General features: G+C 44.4%; 1 protein-coding gene across 9 annotated transcripts in view; it reads right to left on the reverse strand.

Annotated features, from left to right (window-relative positions):
- BEND7 (BEN domain containing 7) overlaps positions 1-16107 on the reverse strand; it is an 82573-nt gene that overhangs the window by 38128 nt on the left and 28338 nt on the right. For all 9 annotated transcript variants that reach the window (XM_043563522.1, XM_043563527.1, XM_043563524.1 and 6 more), the window contains 2 exons: positions 14415-14537; positions 10598-10860 (listed from right to left, as the gene is read on the reverse strand). In XM_043563522.1, the coding sequence (XP_043419457.1) occupies positions 10598-10860; positions 14415-14537 (386 nt within the window). The remainder of the gene's footprint in view (positions 1-10597; positions 10861-14414; positions 14538-16107) is intronic.

Below are 16107 nucleotides of genomic sequence, written 5' to 3' on the forward strand. Positions count from 1 at the left end.
CACGGGATGGGAGATTTCTGGGTGGAACACCCTCATTTTTTAAGTGAAGGCACTATGGTCCCAAGAGATGGTAACCAAATGACTTAAAAATAATTTAAACGTGCTCAGTGCATTACACTTTCCAGATTACTTTCCCCAACATTAAATCATTTCATTTGCCTACGGACACAAACACTGGACTGCCCCACAGGCCCATGCCAGTGGTTTCCAGCTGTGGAACTGTATTTTTTTTTTTCCTCCAGTGAAACCTTATGTAAACTAACCCATAAAATAAATAAAAACAACGAGCAGGTGCCCAAGGTAATTCATTTCCACCTCTCACCGCTACTTTTGGGGGGAGAATCTGAAGCTATGTCTCAGAGCGCCACTGGAAAACCGATGCTCTGGTCACATTGCTTCCCCATCAGGGATTTTCCGATTGGGATGTTGAAGCAGAAGACCTGGAAGGCGCCTTTCAACTTGGACTTTAAGTAGTGTGAAATACGCTCAGATAGTAATAATATCTTGTCTGTCAGCACTCGTGGCCGCGGATAGCTTGTCTTTTCATTCGGCAGCCCAGCGAACATTTAGAATAAATGTCTTCCGGTGGAGGTGGCCATCCACTCTTTGTCACTGCTATTTATGGGTGTATTTATTATACCGTATAATTAGTTATCGGACTGTGGCCCTTTCTGATGCCTGTAAGTCAGACTCTGTATCGCTCAGGCCTGGCACATCGTAAATACTCAATAAGTTCTTGTCGAATGAGCAGAAGTTCATTAGTCATAATCTAAGCTATTAAGTCATCTGCTGTTGATTATAATGATAACTCTAAAACAGTAACGTGATGAGATGCACTTGGTAAACTTTGATTAGGAAAAAAGTCAGAAGAACACCTCATTTGTTCTAAGATGTGTTACAAAAGCTTGTTCTTGGATAACCATACTTAATCACTTTGCAAGCCCAGCACTCCTTTGGATTTTTAAAACTATATTACAAACACGAGGATCCGGGATTAGTTTTCCTCCTGGAGAATAGGAATTATCACTTTTGTTTGGCCTTGTGCTTCCCAGAATGCCTAACACACTACAGTCGGAGTAAAGAGGGTCCAGAGGAGGCTGCAAATGATTCTGATGACGTGGGAAGTTTGGGTCCTGCCTTTTCCAAATGCAATTCTCAACTGGATTATCCACCAGGTCGTCTCATTTCTCTGCCTCACTTTGCCTTTCAACTTTTAGTCCCTGGATGCTTGATAAATATCACCGTAAGGGCAGTGGCGTCAGACTGATTGCTGAGTTTTGGGTCTTGCAGCTGGTAAATGTGTGTGTGTGTGTGTGGGGGGGGGGCGGTGTGTGGCTAGGAGCCAGAGGCTGCACCGCCAACTCCTGGAAAAGAAGCTGTCACACACTTGAGGCTCAATGCAGGTTTGTTGAATGATTCAATGTGGAAATATCACATTGAGAGACTTTTATCATCATAATCTAAGGGGAAGTTTTTATTCATAACCAGAGTTTTGCTCTGCATATCCTATGGCTGGCTGCATTTAGACCTTATTCTAAATGAATTGATCTCAGATTTTTGCTCCGTGCTCCTATGTATCATTTACAAGCCATTTAAAAAAAAAAAAAAGAGTCCCAATTTCCTTTACAGAAGCAACTATCTGAGGCGCTAGGGTGGTATTGAAGCTTTCACATTTTCAGGAGTCCAAAGGGGGAAACACCAACTGAACTTGTTCATCTATCTCTGTTGAACTTGGGAAACCATTCAACAGGTGCTTAAAACTCAGCCACCTGACCTGAGACTCCCAGAACTTGCCCTTGGACTCACCCTGGAGGACGTGACCCCGGTTTGAGGAATAGTGACCTGAACTAGCCATCAGGCGAAATGAGCCCTCCTTCCTTCACATACTCAGCCTTGTCTATGAACTGTGTTTCCGGCACTTTCCACACTGCATTTATTTGCTTGGCAGTTTGTGCTTTTCATCAGAATGTGTGCTTGTTTGTATTCACGGTGCCAAACGCCCAGTCACTGCCCAATAGCTATTTGTCAGAATACAGAGTAAACAAAACACCGTGTAAGAATTCACTCAAAATTCATCCATTTGAAAATAATACTGACTTAAGAGACCTTTTATCCCCAAACACAGGAAGTGTGGATGAACGTCTGCCTCGGGGTGAGGGGTGAGGGGTGGGCATCATCGAGGAGGGGACGGGATAGCATTTTATGAGATGCAGTTACTGTTTCTAGTATTTGCTGTGACTCCTAAAACTAAGTATCTGGAGGTTTCTGTGGAGCCCAGGGATTCACTAACAGATAATAGTATCTTGATTTCTGAGAGGCTGTCCTAATGCAGAAGCTGTCAGCGTGTCCTGGTCCGCTTTCTACCGACGGACAAACATTGTTATTTTGAAGTGTTCTCTCCAGATCAAGGAACGTGAGCTCACCCAGTTATGAGCCTCTTACAAAGGAGTCAGTTTTACCAGTTGAGGCAGTAAGAGGAGCGGCAGGAGCAGAGGTGACTAACCTTTGCCCCCTTCCTGCCTGTCCCGTCCTTTCTCATATGCCACCCAGGTGCCCCTGTTCTGTCCTTTCTCATATGCAGATTTCGTAGCAACGGGTGCTAATGCTGTGTCTTACAACGTGCCGCAAAGCAGCAAACTAATTGCTTAAAAAGAGAGGGTAGCTTTATTTTCTGAGACATGAAGAAAACTAATCTCAAACTTTCACTATGAAATTTTTTGATCTCCATTTTATAAATACAGTGACAGTGCCTTACTACCACGTAACGATCGACAATGTTGTGCATATATTTTTAAAAACAGGTTAAAACTCCATTGTATCATCGAACCCCTTCTTTTTGTTGACTGGCGCTACTTTAAACGAGACCTCTCTGCTTACTAACGATGGCTATGCTAGGAGCCACACTCTTCCAAATGAATTACCATTTTACAAACTAGGCATCCTCTGACAGAATCGCTATTTGACTCCAGCGAAGACAGATGGCTAATACGCTAATTTACGGATTCTGTTGATTCCTGAAGTCATATGATCTTTAAATGATGACATCCAAAGGATGGGGCAGAATTTATGACACTTGGAGGCATCACTTTAAGAGTTAGGAGTCTGAATTCACACTGTAAATTTGGATTTTCGTGGACGTCTTGCTTATTTTCAGGACCGCAGCTACTTAGCACAATAGCCTATCAAATGTTTTCCTTATCTAGTGGCATCATATCTTGCACTGGGTAAAGTTCTAAAGGCAAAAACTACATGTAGTCATAACGACTCTTGAAAATGTTCATGGACCCGGGCCTGTGGACATTAACTCTCTTGTTTCTCTTTGCATTTCAGTTGTGGCCTCCCTTTGCTTAGTAGAAGTTGGGGTCAAGCTCTAGTTTGAGTGGGGGAATCCCCTAACCAGGTAAATCAAAAGATTTCCCCCTCAGTCCCTATGAACATATCATGTGATTCCCCTGTATAATCTAAAGGAAAATATGTAAAACAATTTTAAAGAGATCATGTCAAGTAATCACAGAGGCAACATTTCTGATACAGGCTATTTTACATCAGGTATTAACAATGACGAATGACAGTAAAACATGTTTATAGCTACATGTGGTCATTGGTTAAAGAAGTAAAAAGAACTGTATGAGTATTCATATTGGACATTAGTCTCAGGTTTTCAACTGAAAAGTAATAAATTACATACAGTATTTTGTATACTCAACTGGCTAACTAGTTAAGTTTAAGACTGGCTCAAGGAAAAAAAAACGTGGATGAAGAGTCAGGATTCTGTGGAATCCTAACTGATTTGGGGCTCAATGCACATAACAGAATTTATAAGATGGCTGAAAGATCGTGAAGTTAAGTCTTTCTGCTCGTAATACTTCCGTGTACAATGATCCTTTATTATTGTTTACTATTTACTTTGCAGCACGTCAGATGTATTTCTAGGAAAATGAGCTTTAGTTCACGAGACGAAATTTTAAAAAGCCACCAAAACCCCCTCCTAACTGATTTTATTGTGCTCACAAACACGATCTGCTTCTATTTGAGAAAAACTGAAATCATCTCCTAGAACACAGGTCTGCTCCAGGTAGATTTGGCAGGAAGCATCGTTACTATTTATTAAATGCAATGCCCAGAGCACGGCCAGTGAGCTGGGAACCCATGAGAATACCCTGGATGGGAGGGCAGGCTTGGTCTAGCTGGTCTACCTGGAGCTGAGAATCCGTGTTGATGAGGCTCTACATTGGATGTACTATGAACAGAACTGTACTGTAAGGTAGATGCTCTGTATTAAGTAAAAAATGCTCGGGCAGAAGTTCTATCACAAAGTATGTGTAAGCTACATACTGGCACATATTTAAGGGTGAATCAGATAAAAATTATAGGAAGTCATTAAAGGGCCAATCCTTTGTAGATTTTTTATTTGATAAAATTTTCGTAGAACTAAGTGTTTAATTTTAAAAGACTTTTTTTTTCATGTTTATTTTTGCGAGAAAGAGAGAACAGTAGCAGGGGAGAGGCAGAGAGAGAGGCAGACACAGAATCGGAAGCAGGCTCCAGGCTCTGAACTGTCAGCACAGAGCCCGAGGTGGGGTTCGAACTCATGAACCGTGAGATCACGACGTGAGCCAGAGTCGGACGCTTAGCCAACTGAGCCACCCAGGCGCCCCCTCTCTCTATATTTTTAATGTTTATTTCTGAAAGAGAGAGAGAGAGCAGGGGAGGGGCAGAGAGAGAGGGGGACAGAGGATCTGAAGTGGGTTCTGTGCTGTGAGCACAGAGCCCGACGCGGGGCTCAAATTCACGAACCGCGAGATCATGACCAGAGCCGAAGTCAGATGCTTAACTGACCAAGCTACTCAGGCACCCCTAAGCGTTTAATTTTAGAAAATACAACACGATTTGGACCCTCGAAATTTCTCCATGCTCTTGCGTAATAAGATAGTGCAAAGTGTTTCAGAGATGTTTTTAAGCTTCTCCTTCCTCGGGCAGTGAATTAACGACTCTGAGCACTACGGCCTGATTTATGCTCAAGATATTTGAGCCCAAATGCGTAAGATGGAAGATCGCGGCCACTACTGTCTGGATTCTTCCACCCAATTCCAGTGAGACTGCTGCTCCGAGAAGATGTCCGCCTCTGAGAGCCTGTCCTTGACCCTCCAGGGCGCGGGCAGCTCCCGCTGTTCCCGGCTCCCCTGTGGTCTTCCGACAGCCACTCCTAGAGCCCGTGTCCCAGTACAGTGTCCTCACTGCGTACACGTCTCCCTCCCTAAGCTCCTTGCAGGGCAATGACTCCTGCATTCATCTCGGTGCACCCTGGAAAATGGGGATAACAAGGAACATTTGTTCGCTACTTACCATGTGCTAGGCCCTGGGCTAACATGCATGAAGTGGCTTTTCTCATTTCGTCCTCACCCTATGGAATGACTATTTTATTATCCCTATTGAGGAGGGGATAGGAGAGTCCCCCTATGACTATTATTATTATTTGCAGATGCAAAAACCAACGCTTGGAGAGGTTAGGTAACTTGTTGAAGGTTATCCAGCCAACTAGTGAGGAAGCAAGGATCTGACCCCAAGCAGTCTGTACCGGAACCTACACTCTGAAGCATATGCTGCTGGAAGTTCAATGAGTCAATGAAGGAATAAACAGGTGCTTGCTTGATTGATTGCCCGCTTTACTGTTTCCCAGTGGATTACGTATTTATTGGGCTAAGAAGGTGTTAAGAGAACAGGTTCTGATTTCAGAAGCTACTTCTGTGGAAAGCAACAGTACATTTAATATTAGTTATTTTAAGAAGAATGACATACTCGGGAACCTGGGTGGCTCAGTCGGTTGAGCGTCCAACTTTAGTTCAGGTCATAATCTCCCAGTTCGTGAGTTCGAGCCCCGCATTGGGCTGGCTGCTGTCAGCACAGCATCTGCTTCAGATCCTCTATCCCCTCTCTCTCTGCCTTCCCTGCCCCTGCTCGTCCTCTCTCAAAAATAAATAAACATTAAAAAAGAAAAAGGAAGAAAAATGACATACTACAAACATCAGTGAACTAATCTTCAGTTGATGGGTCACCATAGATTTATCTTCTGATAACTTCTAAATTTGTGTCATCTAGGATTACTGGGAAATATTCACAGTAATCCCAACAAAGAGAAAAAGGGTTTCTACTCTTAAAAATTGTCATAAATCTGTTTTTAGAAACTGATTGGAGTGTTTCACTAAAGCCAAGAAACAAGCCAAACAAAAAAGCAATGACAAGGAAACAAGCGTGGGCCGGGTGTAACTACCCAGAAAAAACCAAATCACTATTTCCAACCAAGTCGGAAAGAACAGTGATGGCAAAAACTCCCCAGCCGCCTCGTCCGAGTGCCGGTAGACCACTCGGGTTGTGAGCATATGAAGAAAGAAGGGAATACTGGATTTAAATGTGAAATATGGTTCTGGGTTTGGGTTCCCGCTTTTGCTTCCGTGTCACTGAGGCCTGGGTTTTATTTAATTTAATGTGCTAGTTTTAAATGGGTCAAACAATCCTGCCCAAAGTGGAAACATTTCTGGCCACTCTCTTTTTTATACTCACTAGTTACCCATGGGTATTTGTTCATTCATATGTACACTTAAGTTTTATTTAACATTATGTTTGTCCCTATGAGGTACTTAGCTAGGACTGCTGAAGTTTAAAAAAAGAACCAATATTTATTGAGGGTTTATGTGGACCAGGATCTATTCTAACTGCTTCACACAGATTACTTCAGTTAACTCCTCCAGCAGACCAGTTCTAGGAGGTTCTTTCTTTCTTTATTATTATTCTCATTTTATGGAGAGAAAAACTGAGGTGAGGGGTTACACGGCTAAGCTTCTGGCTCAGGCAGCCTGACGTCAGAGTTTGCATTCTTCACCATTAACTTCTCCTCCAGAACCTTCCAAGTAAACAGAGTAAACTGCCATGCTCCAACCTTTCAGTTCTCCTCATACAGCCATCATCCTGTGACTGGTTCCTGAGCGTTGGTCATGTGCAGGAACTGAGCTAGACCGGGCACCCGAGTCTGTCACACGGTGGATACGGGCAACTACACGTGCGGGTGTGAGGACCAGCTCACCTTTCTGGCTGTGACCCTGAGCAGGCTACGCAAGCACTTTAGGCCACGGGGTCCTCGTCGACAGCGCGAGGACAGTAACGCTGCCTCAGAGGCACATTATTTAGCACAGGGTGGCAAAGAAATACTATTATCATATGGTCCCTGCCCTGGAGAGACCGGGGTAGACGGAGGGGAAATCACGTGAATAGTTACAGACTAGTTTAGAAGGTTCTATGAAAGAGAACTGCCCAAATTATGTTGGGGCCTGGGGGCTGTGGGAGAGGAAACGGGGGTTAAACTGAAGGGAGGCTTCTGACGAAAGGGGAGCCCTAGGCCTAAAGTTCTGAAAGTTTATTGTGAATATTGTGCTCAATGCAAATGAAGACATTTTGTCAGTGGCAGACTAGCTCTCGTGTATTGAGTCCCCGCTACGTGCCAGGCTCTGCGGGAGGGGTTTCTCGCGTGCCCTCCATTGTCTAGCGTGAACGCTTCGCAGGCGATGGTGCAGCTGGTTGTGATGGGAGCTCAGTGTTTTTCCACATCTGAGTAGGGGCAGCCATGATGGCTCGGGTGGCAGGTGGTCTGCCTGCAAGGCCCTGCACGGACCCTACGTGAATTTGTGTGGCAGCGACGCTAAAAGTCACAGTGCAAGGCAGATAACTTACTACACCGTGAATTAGAATTAATGTGAATGTTTACACATTACAAAGCAACAGGAGCCTAGGTTTTACGTGTCCTTTTCTCGGTGCTTCTAGCTCTAATCTTTTTCCTGTGCTCCAAACATCTAGTGACCGCCTTGCGGTAGCAAACTTGTACTTCCCATCCAGAACTGAAGGCTGCTTCCGCCCTTGCTCTCCCTGCCTCAGTTAAAGAAGCTGCCGCCACCCAGCAACGCACCTGGTTTTCCAAGAGAGAAATGTGGGGGGTGTTTTCTGAGCCACCACGTCCTCTGTGTGGGGACTTCCTCAATGCCCCATTTCTCCTTCTTCAGGCTCACGGCTCATGTAGACCCTCCCATGCCTGACTGACGGTACTTGTCTTCCTTCTGGTCTCTCTGTCTCTACTACCTTCTCTCCATCTATCTATCACCCACAAGGCAGTTCCCCTTTCCACTCTTTAAAGACACAAGTGTGATTAGTCCTCTACCTGAAACTTGCCGTGGCTCCCTAGCACCCACAAGATGAAGGTAGGTCAAGGGCACTGGCATGGCATATTTAGGGCTTTCACTACCTGGCCCCATCCTACCTTTTTATCATCATCGTTGGCAACCGATGCTGGCCAGACAGCTGTTCTAGCAGCACTGGACCACTTGCCCAGTCCTACAGTTTTGGACCTAATCTTCCCACTCCCAATGCTGGGTATTTCCCAGGGCCCATCTTCAAATACACAAATACAGAGTTTCCATCTGCTCATATATATCCTGTGGTATTACATTTTCTCAAGTCCATTTTAGACAGTAATTCCTACAAGATTATTATATATTTTCTGTTTTCTCCTCTGGACTTCTGCCAAAATTTAAAAGGACCATGGCTAAGAAATAATAAAACACTAGAAGGGCACCTAAATTTGGAGGCCTTTAAATCGATGGTTCCATCACCTGAGGGAGTCGATCCACACACCCTTAACCCCCACAACCCCCCTGGCCTGCCCTGTCCTGCCCTGCCCTGCCCTGCCCTGCCCAGGGACTTCAGAAGCTAGACTCACTAATGCTGGTGAACACAATCTGTGGACAAAACTTCCTTATCCAATGATGGGATTCACTGCATGGTCCTCTAGGTGTGGTTACACTTTCCATTGAACAGATGAATCAAATGGCCTACCAGTTGGATAATGCAAAGATAATTATCTCTCTGTATTTTTTGCTTTTAGAAGCATGTTATTCTTCAATCAAAGATAATCAGCACCTAACTGAGTTTTCAGGGACAATTCCAAATGTGCTTTGTTAAACTGAACAGCTCTTGTTAGCAAAAATAATCATGAATGAAAAACGAATTATTTTTATGGGGCATGAAAACAAAATTATGCTGATATTGGTAAAGATAAGAACAATTCTATTCTACTTCATTAATGTACATATGGCCTTAATCAGATCTTCTTAAACTTATCTCTGAAGTGTATTTGGAGCTTAAAAATAAAGGAGAAAGTTTGGTTATTAGCATTAAATTGACCCATTTAGGAGATGATTTATACAACCCAAATGATTACTCCTGATATATTAATGTCTATCTGAAAAGAATGCCTACAAAATACAAAAAAAAAAGATATATATAAGTATTATGAACACCGCTTAAGGTTCAATGTACTTTGTGTTTTAGAATAATTTACCTGTTTCCAAATACGTGATTTACCTGGGTTCTGACACCAGGGCCTTCGCGGCAATAATCATTTGATATAAACAAATCAGCTGACTGGCCTGGGGTAGAACGTTATCATCATTAATGACTTTTTTAAAGCTAAGTTTCGAGTCTAGAAGAACATTTTAACGTGTGCTCAAAGATAAAAAGTTAAAACCCCTTTAACACCAAGGATTGGATAAGTTCAAATGGTTTTCTAGTCCAAAAAAGTCTCCTCCATTTATTAAAGACCCAGTGTGGAAACGTGCTACCAAACTGTCTTTCTGCGATTTGAAAGGGAGGGCTTTTTAAAAAAGAAAATAGCAGTTATTTTTTATTTAAAGTTTAAAAGGTAGGGCCAAACTCCAATCCCATATAGGCCTGTGGGTGTTCTCGGCAGGATTCTCATCCTATGCAATCTGATAATAATAGATCACTCCCTCTCGTTTATTTTAAGAACTCCCCCAACAAGATGGGGTTCGCCTCAACGTACGTAGATAAAGATACCGTGAGGAGAGTTTGCGGTTGCAAAGACGGCACGTTCTTAAAGAAATTCGTTTATGGTCACGTGGATACGAAATGGCAAGCCACAGCAAGATGGGTATCTTAGATGTCATCCAACATCTGGGACCGCAACAACTTTCTGGCTAGGACATTAAAATAGAAAAACCTTTGCAGAGCGTTAACCTATCATTACACGGAGTAAATGGCATGGTGGTTACCACCTAATTAGCAGTGTGGTTTGCCTCTATAAATAGAATTAGCACTCCTGCTCTTTTTTTTATTATTAGTTTGTGTTTCTAGAAAGGTGTGACCTTATCTGTAAGGTTCTGTTCATGTATGCCCATTTACAAAGGATTTAATTATGTTCTTGTAGCTCTCTGCACTGAGGAAATTGAAAACGGCCACTTCAGAATTAAAACTGGTGAAGAAATTAGTGAGCAGGTTATTTACTCCATCACCCTCCTTCTCTCAGCGACAAAGAACGGAAACCCGTTCAAATAAATAAGGTAGAAGATTTTCGGGAGAGGAAATTCTAGGCGAGGAAATGATTAACAGTCGTCCTTTCCTCTTTCCCACGCGTCTTTTTGCAAGTTTCTCTAGTTTTCTGGGCCCGGATGAGTTCAGGGGAAAGTGTATTCATACGGCAAAATCCTGAAAGTTATGTCACATTCGTGTCAGCAGCCAGAAAACATCGACTTACATCTGAGGCCGGCGATTCCAGGACAATGCCGAATCCGAGGACGCGGCTGTCCCCGGGGGACGGGTGCTCGGCCGCCGGGGGACCAGACTGCTCAGAGGCCACGGCTGGCTTCTCGGTTCCCAACACGCAGGCCTTCTGTTTCACGGGCAGAGGCTCGACAGTCTTCGGGGGCACTTTTTTCTTTTTATTTCTCTTGCGCGAGGCAGCGGTTCGCTGGGAGCACATGAGGGAAATGGGGGGTTGTTGTCTGTTTTGGGCTCCAGCTGTGAAGAACAAACAAGAAATGGGCTTCAGACACCTGAGTCTCACTGAGGAAAAGTGATCACCCCTCTGTCTACACGGCCCAGAACACTGAGACGGAAATGGAGTTCAGTCAAGAAGGCAGACCAAAGTCCATCCCCCGTGGGGCCTGTAGGTCACCAAATGATGTCTCTGGAGCACTTTGAAGTTCGACACCCGGAAAAGCAGCTCAGATAAAACTGTGTCCTTGCCGCTGGTGGGCCACACTGACTGCTGCCCCTGTTTCCGTGGAAGAAAGGGCATTCTGAGCTGTAGCAAAACACCTGAGCGTGATTTGACCGGTCGCAGGACATTTTTATATAAGCGGGAATTCAGAACTCGAGGTAAGCCCAACTCAGGAATATTCCGATCGTCCTCCGAGGGAAAGCTCCTCAGCTGTGAGCAGTCTACAGGCACTGCAACTGACCAGGGCTGAGCGATGATGATCATTTATCAAAGAATCAGTCTGGGATGACCAGGAAGCACGTGGGCAAAAGCCCGCTGGTCATTTATCGGGGCCAGATGCCCCTTCCTCACGAACCAGTGCCGTCCGCACGCAGCTACCTCCACGGCACCACACTACTGGCTTCTGACCGGGCTCCACGCCATACCTGGGTTTCAGGTAGCTACAAAATAGGAATGATACAATTCTGCGCAAGTCAAGAAGACTAGTAAAATCCAGAAAATCCAGGTGGAGTTCTGGAGATGAAGAGCACTGAGCAAGGACCAAGTACTAGTACTGAACATACACTTAAGGAAACCAAGGATGATGATTCCAGTTTTCACAGATGTACTTTGGCAAGTAGCGTTCGTGAACCACTTAAGAATATTCTGATGGGAAGTGTAATAGAAAAATACGGCATCATTATTTAAATCTTCATGTATCAATATGGCTTACTAAATATGATCATAGGATACGCCTGCCTTTTTACAGAAATAAGCTGAATGAAAACTAAAGATCTTTAAATGCGCATAAATATGGATCATCTCCTATCAGTTTGCAAATAAAGGATATTTATACTTTGAACTTGGTATTTGCATTTCCCAGACTGGCAAGAAATTTATTAGCATCAGAAACTAACTACTTGGGGTGCCTGGCTGGCTGAGTCGGTGGAGGGTGCCACTCCTAAACCCGGGGTTGTAAATTCAAGCCCCACGTTGGGTGTAGAGATTACTTAAAAAAATAAAATAACAAGAAACAAAATACTTGCCTTGCATAGGAGCACTGAAAAGGCTTTTAACCACCTGTACAGTAATTAGTCTAATTCATTGGTGCTTGACCTTGGCTGCATGTTAGAGTCAGCCGGGAGCTTTTAAAAAAAGTCAGTGCCTCGCAGCCTCACCCCAGACTAAGTAAATTGGAATTTGCAGGGGTGGTTCCCCAGCACAGAGTTGTTGGTTTTTTTTTTTGTTGTTTTTTTGTTTTCTTTTTGAGCTTCTCAAGTGATCCACTGTGCAAGCCTGAGTAGAGAACTTTTCTCTGTTCTCCAGATTTTCACCCAAGGCTAGGCCTCCATGCCCAAGGTTAAATGGACAATGGAAGCAAAATAATAATAATAGTAAGAAGAAGACTCACTATTCTACATTAAAAGTGAAAGTGCTTTTGGTTTAACACAGGCACTATCTGAGTTTTTCTTCTCCCTTTGCAAGTCTAGACACAGTCTCTTGTATCCAGATCGTATCGCTTCATCTTATTCCTTGCCCTTTCTCCCTAAAGTAAAGGCAAAACTTTCTAAATATAATTTAAGTCTAAGTTTTATAGGCAATAAATCTTAAGTAAATCTACCCACACTACACAAATTCTTAAGTTTACGGAAATTAAAGAGTAATAGTTTATCTTTTCTGCTATCCTACAGCTCTGGCATTGCTTACCGCCCTCACCTACAGACGTTCAGAAAGGGAAACACAGTGACAAAGTGGCATTTACCTAATAGATTCCAAAAGGGCTTCCGTCGAGGATTTAGATGGTTGCAATTTGCAGTTTGCCATCTCAGTAGTAAGGAGCTTAAGTAACAAAATAAATCATTACGGTTTCACATGCATATTTTCTTAAGTGCTAACACACTCTTCCTCTGAGAAAAGAACCTGTCCATCATGAAGGAACCTTTCTTTCTGAGCTCCTTACTTGGGAGATGGTACCTTCTGCCGGGTCAAGGAGAAGACGGGTTACCGTGGAAGAACAGGGGGAGTTGCATGCTCACTGGCCTGACCAAAATGCTTATTCTTTCCTTGGGCTAAAACCAAATTCAGCACATGAAATTAGATGTTGCTTTTCAGACGGCCTTTTGCAAACCTTACTTTCATGTGCTCTTGGGTGATGGGTGTGCTTAAGTATTAAGCTTTTTATATCAAAACCACATCATTGAATATTCAAATTTTACTAGAATTCACTAAATGGCACCAGGTACGATTTCTGAGCGATGACCCTCCTGAATCTCTTTACAGGGGAAGGGTGGGGATGCTGGTCACATACGACTGTGCTATTACCTGCTCAAGGAGTTTTCCCTCACCAGAGGAGGCCTTTGTGAAATGATTTATTATTTTCTGTACCTGTGACAAAAAAGTTCCGTGCCCCCCGCCCCCATGTGTGGAGATTAGAAACGGCAGCCGCTGTCATGATGCCCCAGCCTTCGAGATGAACGGCTCCTGGTCTCTAGAACAACACCAGAGCCTGGATGGTCCCTTACAGAGCTCATTGCATTTACCAACCCCTTCTATTTTGAAAACAGTCCTGCGAGTTAGGTATTAATGCTCCAGCTACACATGAGAAATCGGAGCGCAGAGAGGTTACACAGCTTCCCGAGGAGAGCTGGGACTCGGACCCCACCCTGCGGACTCCCTGTGACAACAAGAGAGGCGTCACGTAAATAAAGAAGACGAGACGTGAGGGGTCCCTGAGATTTCACATCCTGAATATTTATCCAGGAGACAAGCCACAGGCGGGAGCTCGGAGTGCTCATGCTCCTGAATGTCTCCGCCAGGAGAGCCCACGCTCCGGAGAGGGCCCCCCCCCTCCACTGCCCCGGCCCTTAGACAACGGCGCGTGGCTTCCCTACTGTCACACAGCAGCCCCAGAAGGGGCGGGACGGGCGTGGGGGTTGCCGACCAGCACACAGCCCCCACACAGAGCACTTCAGGAGGTGAAGGTGAGTCAGCCTCACTTTCTTTCCTGATGTGAACTTCCTTGTCGCCTCACAGTAGGGAAGGGAGCTGGAGAATGATGCCCACCTTCCAGTACGACTGTTTGAAAATTCAAGTAACTGACACTTGTGAAGTCCTAGGAGACGAGGGCGTGAACGATGTGGAGCACACGTACACCGGCACGTGAGTAGCACGGTTAGCAGTAACAAATCTGCTAGATTTGCTAAAGGAAAAATGCGTTGTAGAAAAGCTGAGCAGACGGACACTTGGAAAAGCCTGGCGAGACAGCGAGGCGGGAAGAGCTGACCACCAAAAACAAAACAAACATCCTGACAGAAGATGTCAGATACGCATGACAAATCAGGGGGTTCCACCCGAGGCCCGGTCTCCTCCGTACCTGCTTGAATTTGCATTAATTTCCGCATGGTCCTGAGTTCTTGGAGGATGGCCTGCAACGTGGACTGGCAGTTACAAGTGCAGCAGTTTGATCCACCTGACGAATTCACTGCTGGAAGTTCTCCTGAGCATCAAAGAAAAGAAGGGCATACTCCGAATGTCAACACCAAAATTATCAAGAGGAAAAAATACTGAGAACATACTGAGGGTTGATGGGGGGGGGGGTGGGAGGGAGGGGAAAGTGGGTGATGGGCACGGAGGAGGGCACCTGCTGGGATGAGCACTGGGTGTTGTATGGAAACCAATTTGAAGATAAATTATTAAAAAAAAAAAAAGAAAGAAAAAAAAGGCATATTGACAGCATTTTGAAGCATGTAAGGAAAACGTATCCAATAACTGTTACCACCTAAATGCTGGGGTCTGACTTTACCTAAATTATCCAGGCTTCTGCACTGTAAGGTGCCTGGCGGCTCATGGGGCGGGAGGTGGAGTCTGCCTGACTGCGCCCATGATGCGCTGTGGGCAGGCCTCCCTAGTGCCAAACCAGTGCATCTCAGGTCACACCCCCATAAAAATTCACTAGAAACACACACTATGTTGCACAGAAACACCAGCTCTGAGAACAAGCCTTCCAAAAAAATACCTGGTCGCTGCATGTTATAAACATTCACCTTAAAAATTAAATGTGTCTATGGGGTGCCTGGGATTGAGCGGCCAACTTTAGCTCATTTCATGATCTCACGGTTCACGGGTTTGAGCCCCGCGTCGGGCTCTGTGCTGACAGCTGGGAGCCTGGAGCCTGCTTCTGATTCTGTGTCTCCCCCTCTCTCTGCCCCTCCCCGCTCGTGCTCTCTCTCTCTCTCAAAAATGAATAAACATTAAAAAAAAAATTAAATGTGTCAAACTATTAAAAATAGTTTTGTAGTATTAAGCACGTTTTCCCAAGTTCGGAACTGTCACCACATTAAAACTGTGAGAGTACTCTCTGGGGGTGGTATGCGTGGGGCGGGGAAAAGCCAGGGGAGCAGGGTGTCTATGGGAGGACGTATTTGAACTTGGTGGGTTATAGGGTGTTGGGCTGCTGGCTGTTCTCCAGCTCAATCTTCATGCACCTTTTTTTCGATTCCCCTATCCTACATTTCCCTCACTTTACTCTCTTTATCTCTGTTTAAATTTAGTTATCTTTTCCTTAATAAAACGATCCTATTTAGGGAAACACAGATTGTCCCATTGTCCTTGGAACACGATGGAACATTTGGAAAGTTGCTCTTTCCGCAGCGTGCCCTCCAGCATCTGTGTCCAATCCGACCACTGTGACTGCTGTCGGAGGTGCAGGGGGAAAGTTCTAAGGCACTGATCCAATTATACCTGCTATCATACACTACAGATAATTTTAATCCCACTGTATGCATTATTTGTGGACGCCGTAAAAAAAAATTCACGGCAAAACCATGGCATACATACGGATAACTTAATGCCTGGAGGAATGCAATTATTTACATCCAAAGTTGTAGCAAACTGAGATGTTACAGCTTTAAAACTGCAAATAATTTCAATGGAATTCTAAGTAGTCACAGTTCTATGTGATGGGTTTCTACTGGAAATAATGCAAACGACAAACGCAAAAATCTATTTTCAAACCAACCTGGGGGAACTTAGGTTTGTAACTTTTAACGTTAATAACATTTTCCAGA

This window comes from Prionailurus bengalensis, chromosome B4 (assembly GCF_016509475.1).
Source record: "Prionailurus bengalensis isolate Pbe53 chromosome B4, Fcat_Pben_1.1_paternal_pri, whole genome shotgun sequence".
Taxonomy (NCBI): domain Eukaryota; kingdom Metazoa; phylum Chordata; class Mammalia; order Carnivora; family Felidae; genus Prionailurus; species Prionailurus bengalensis.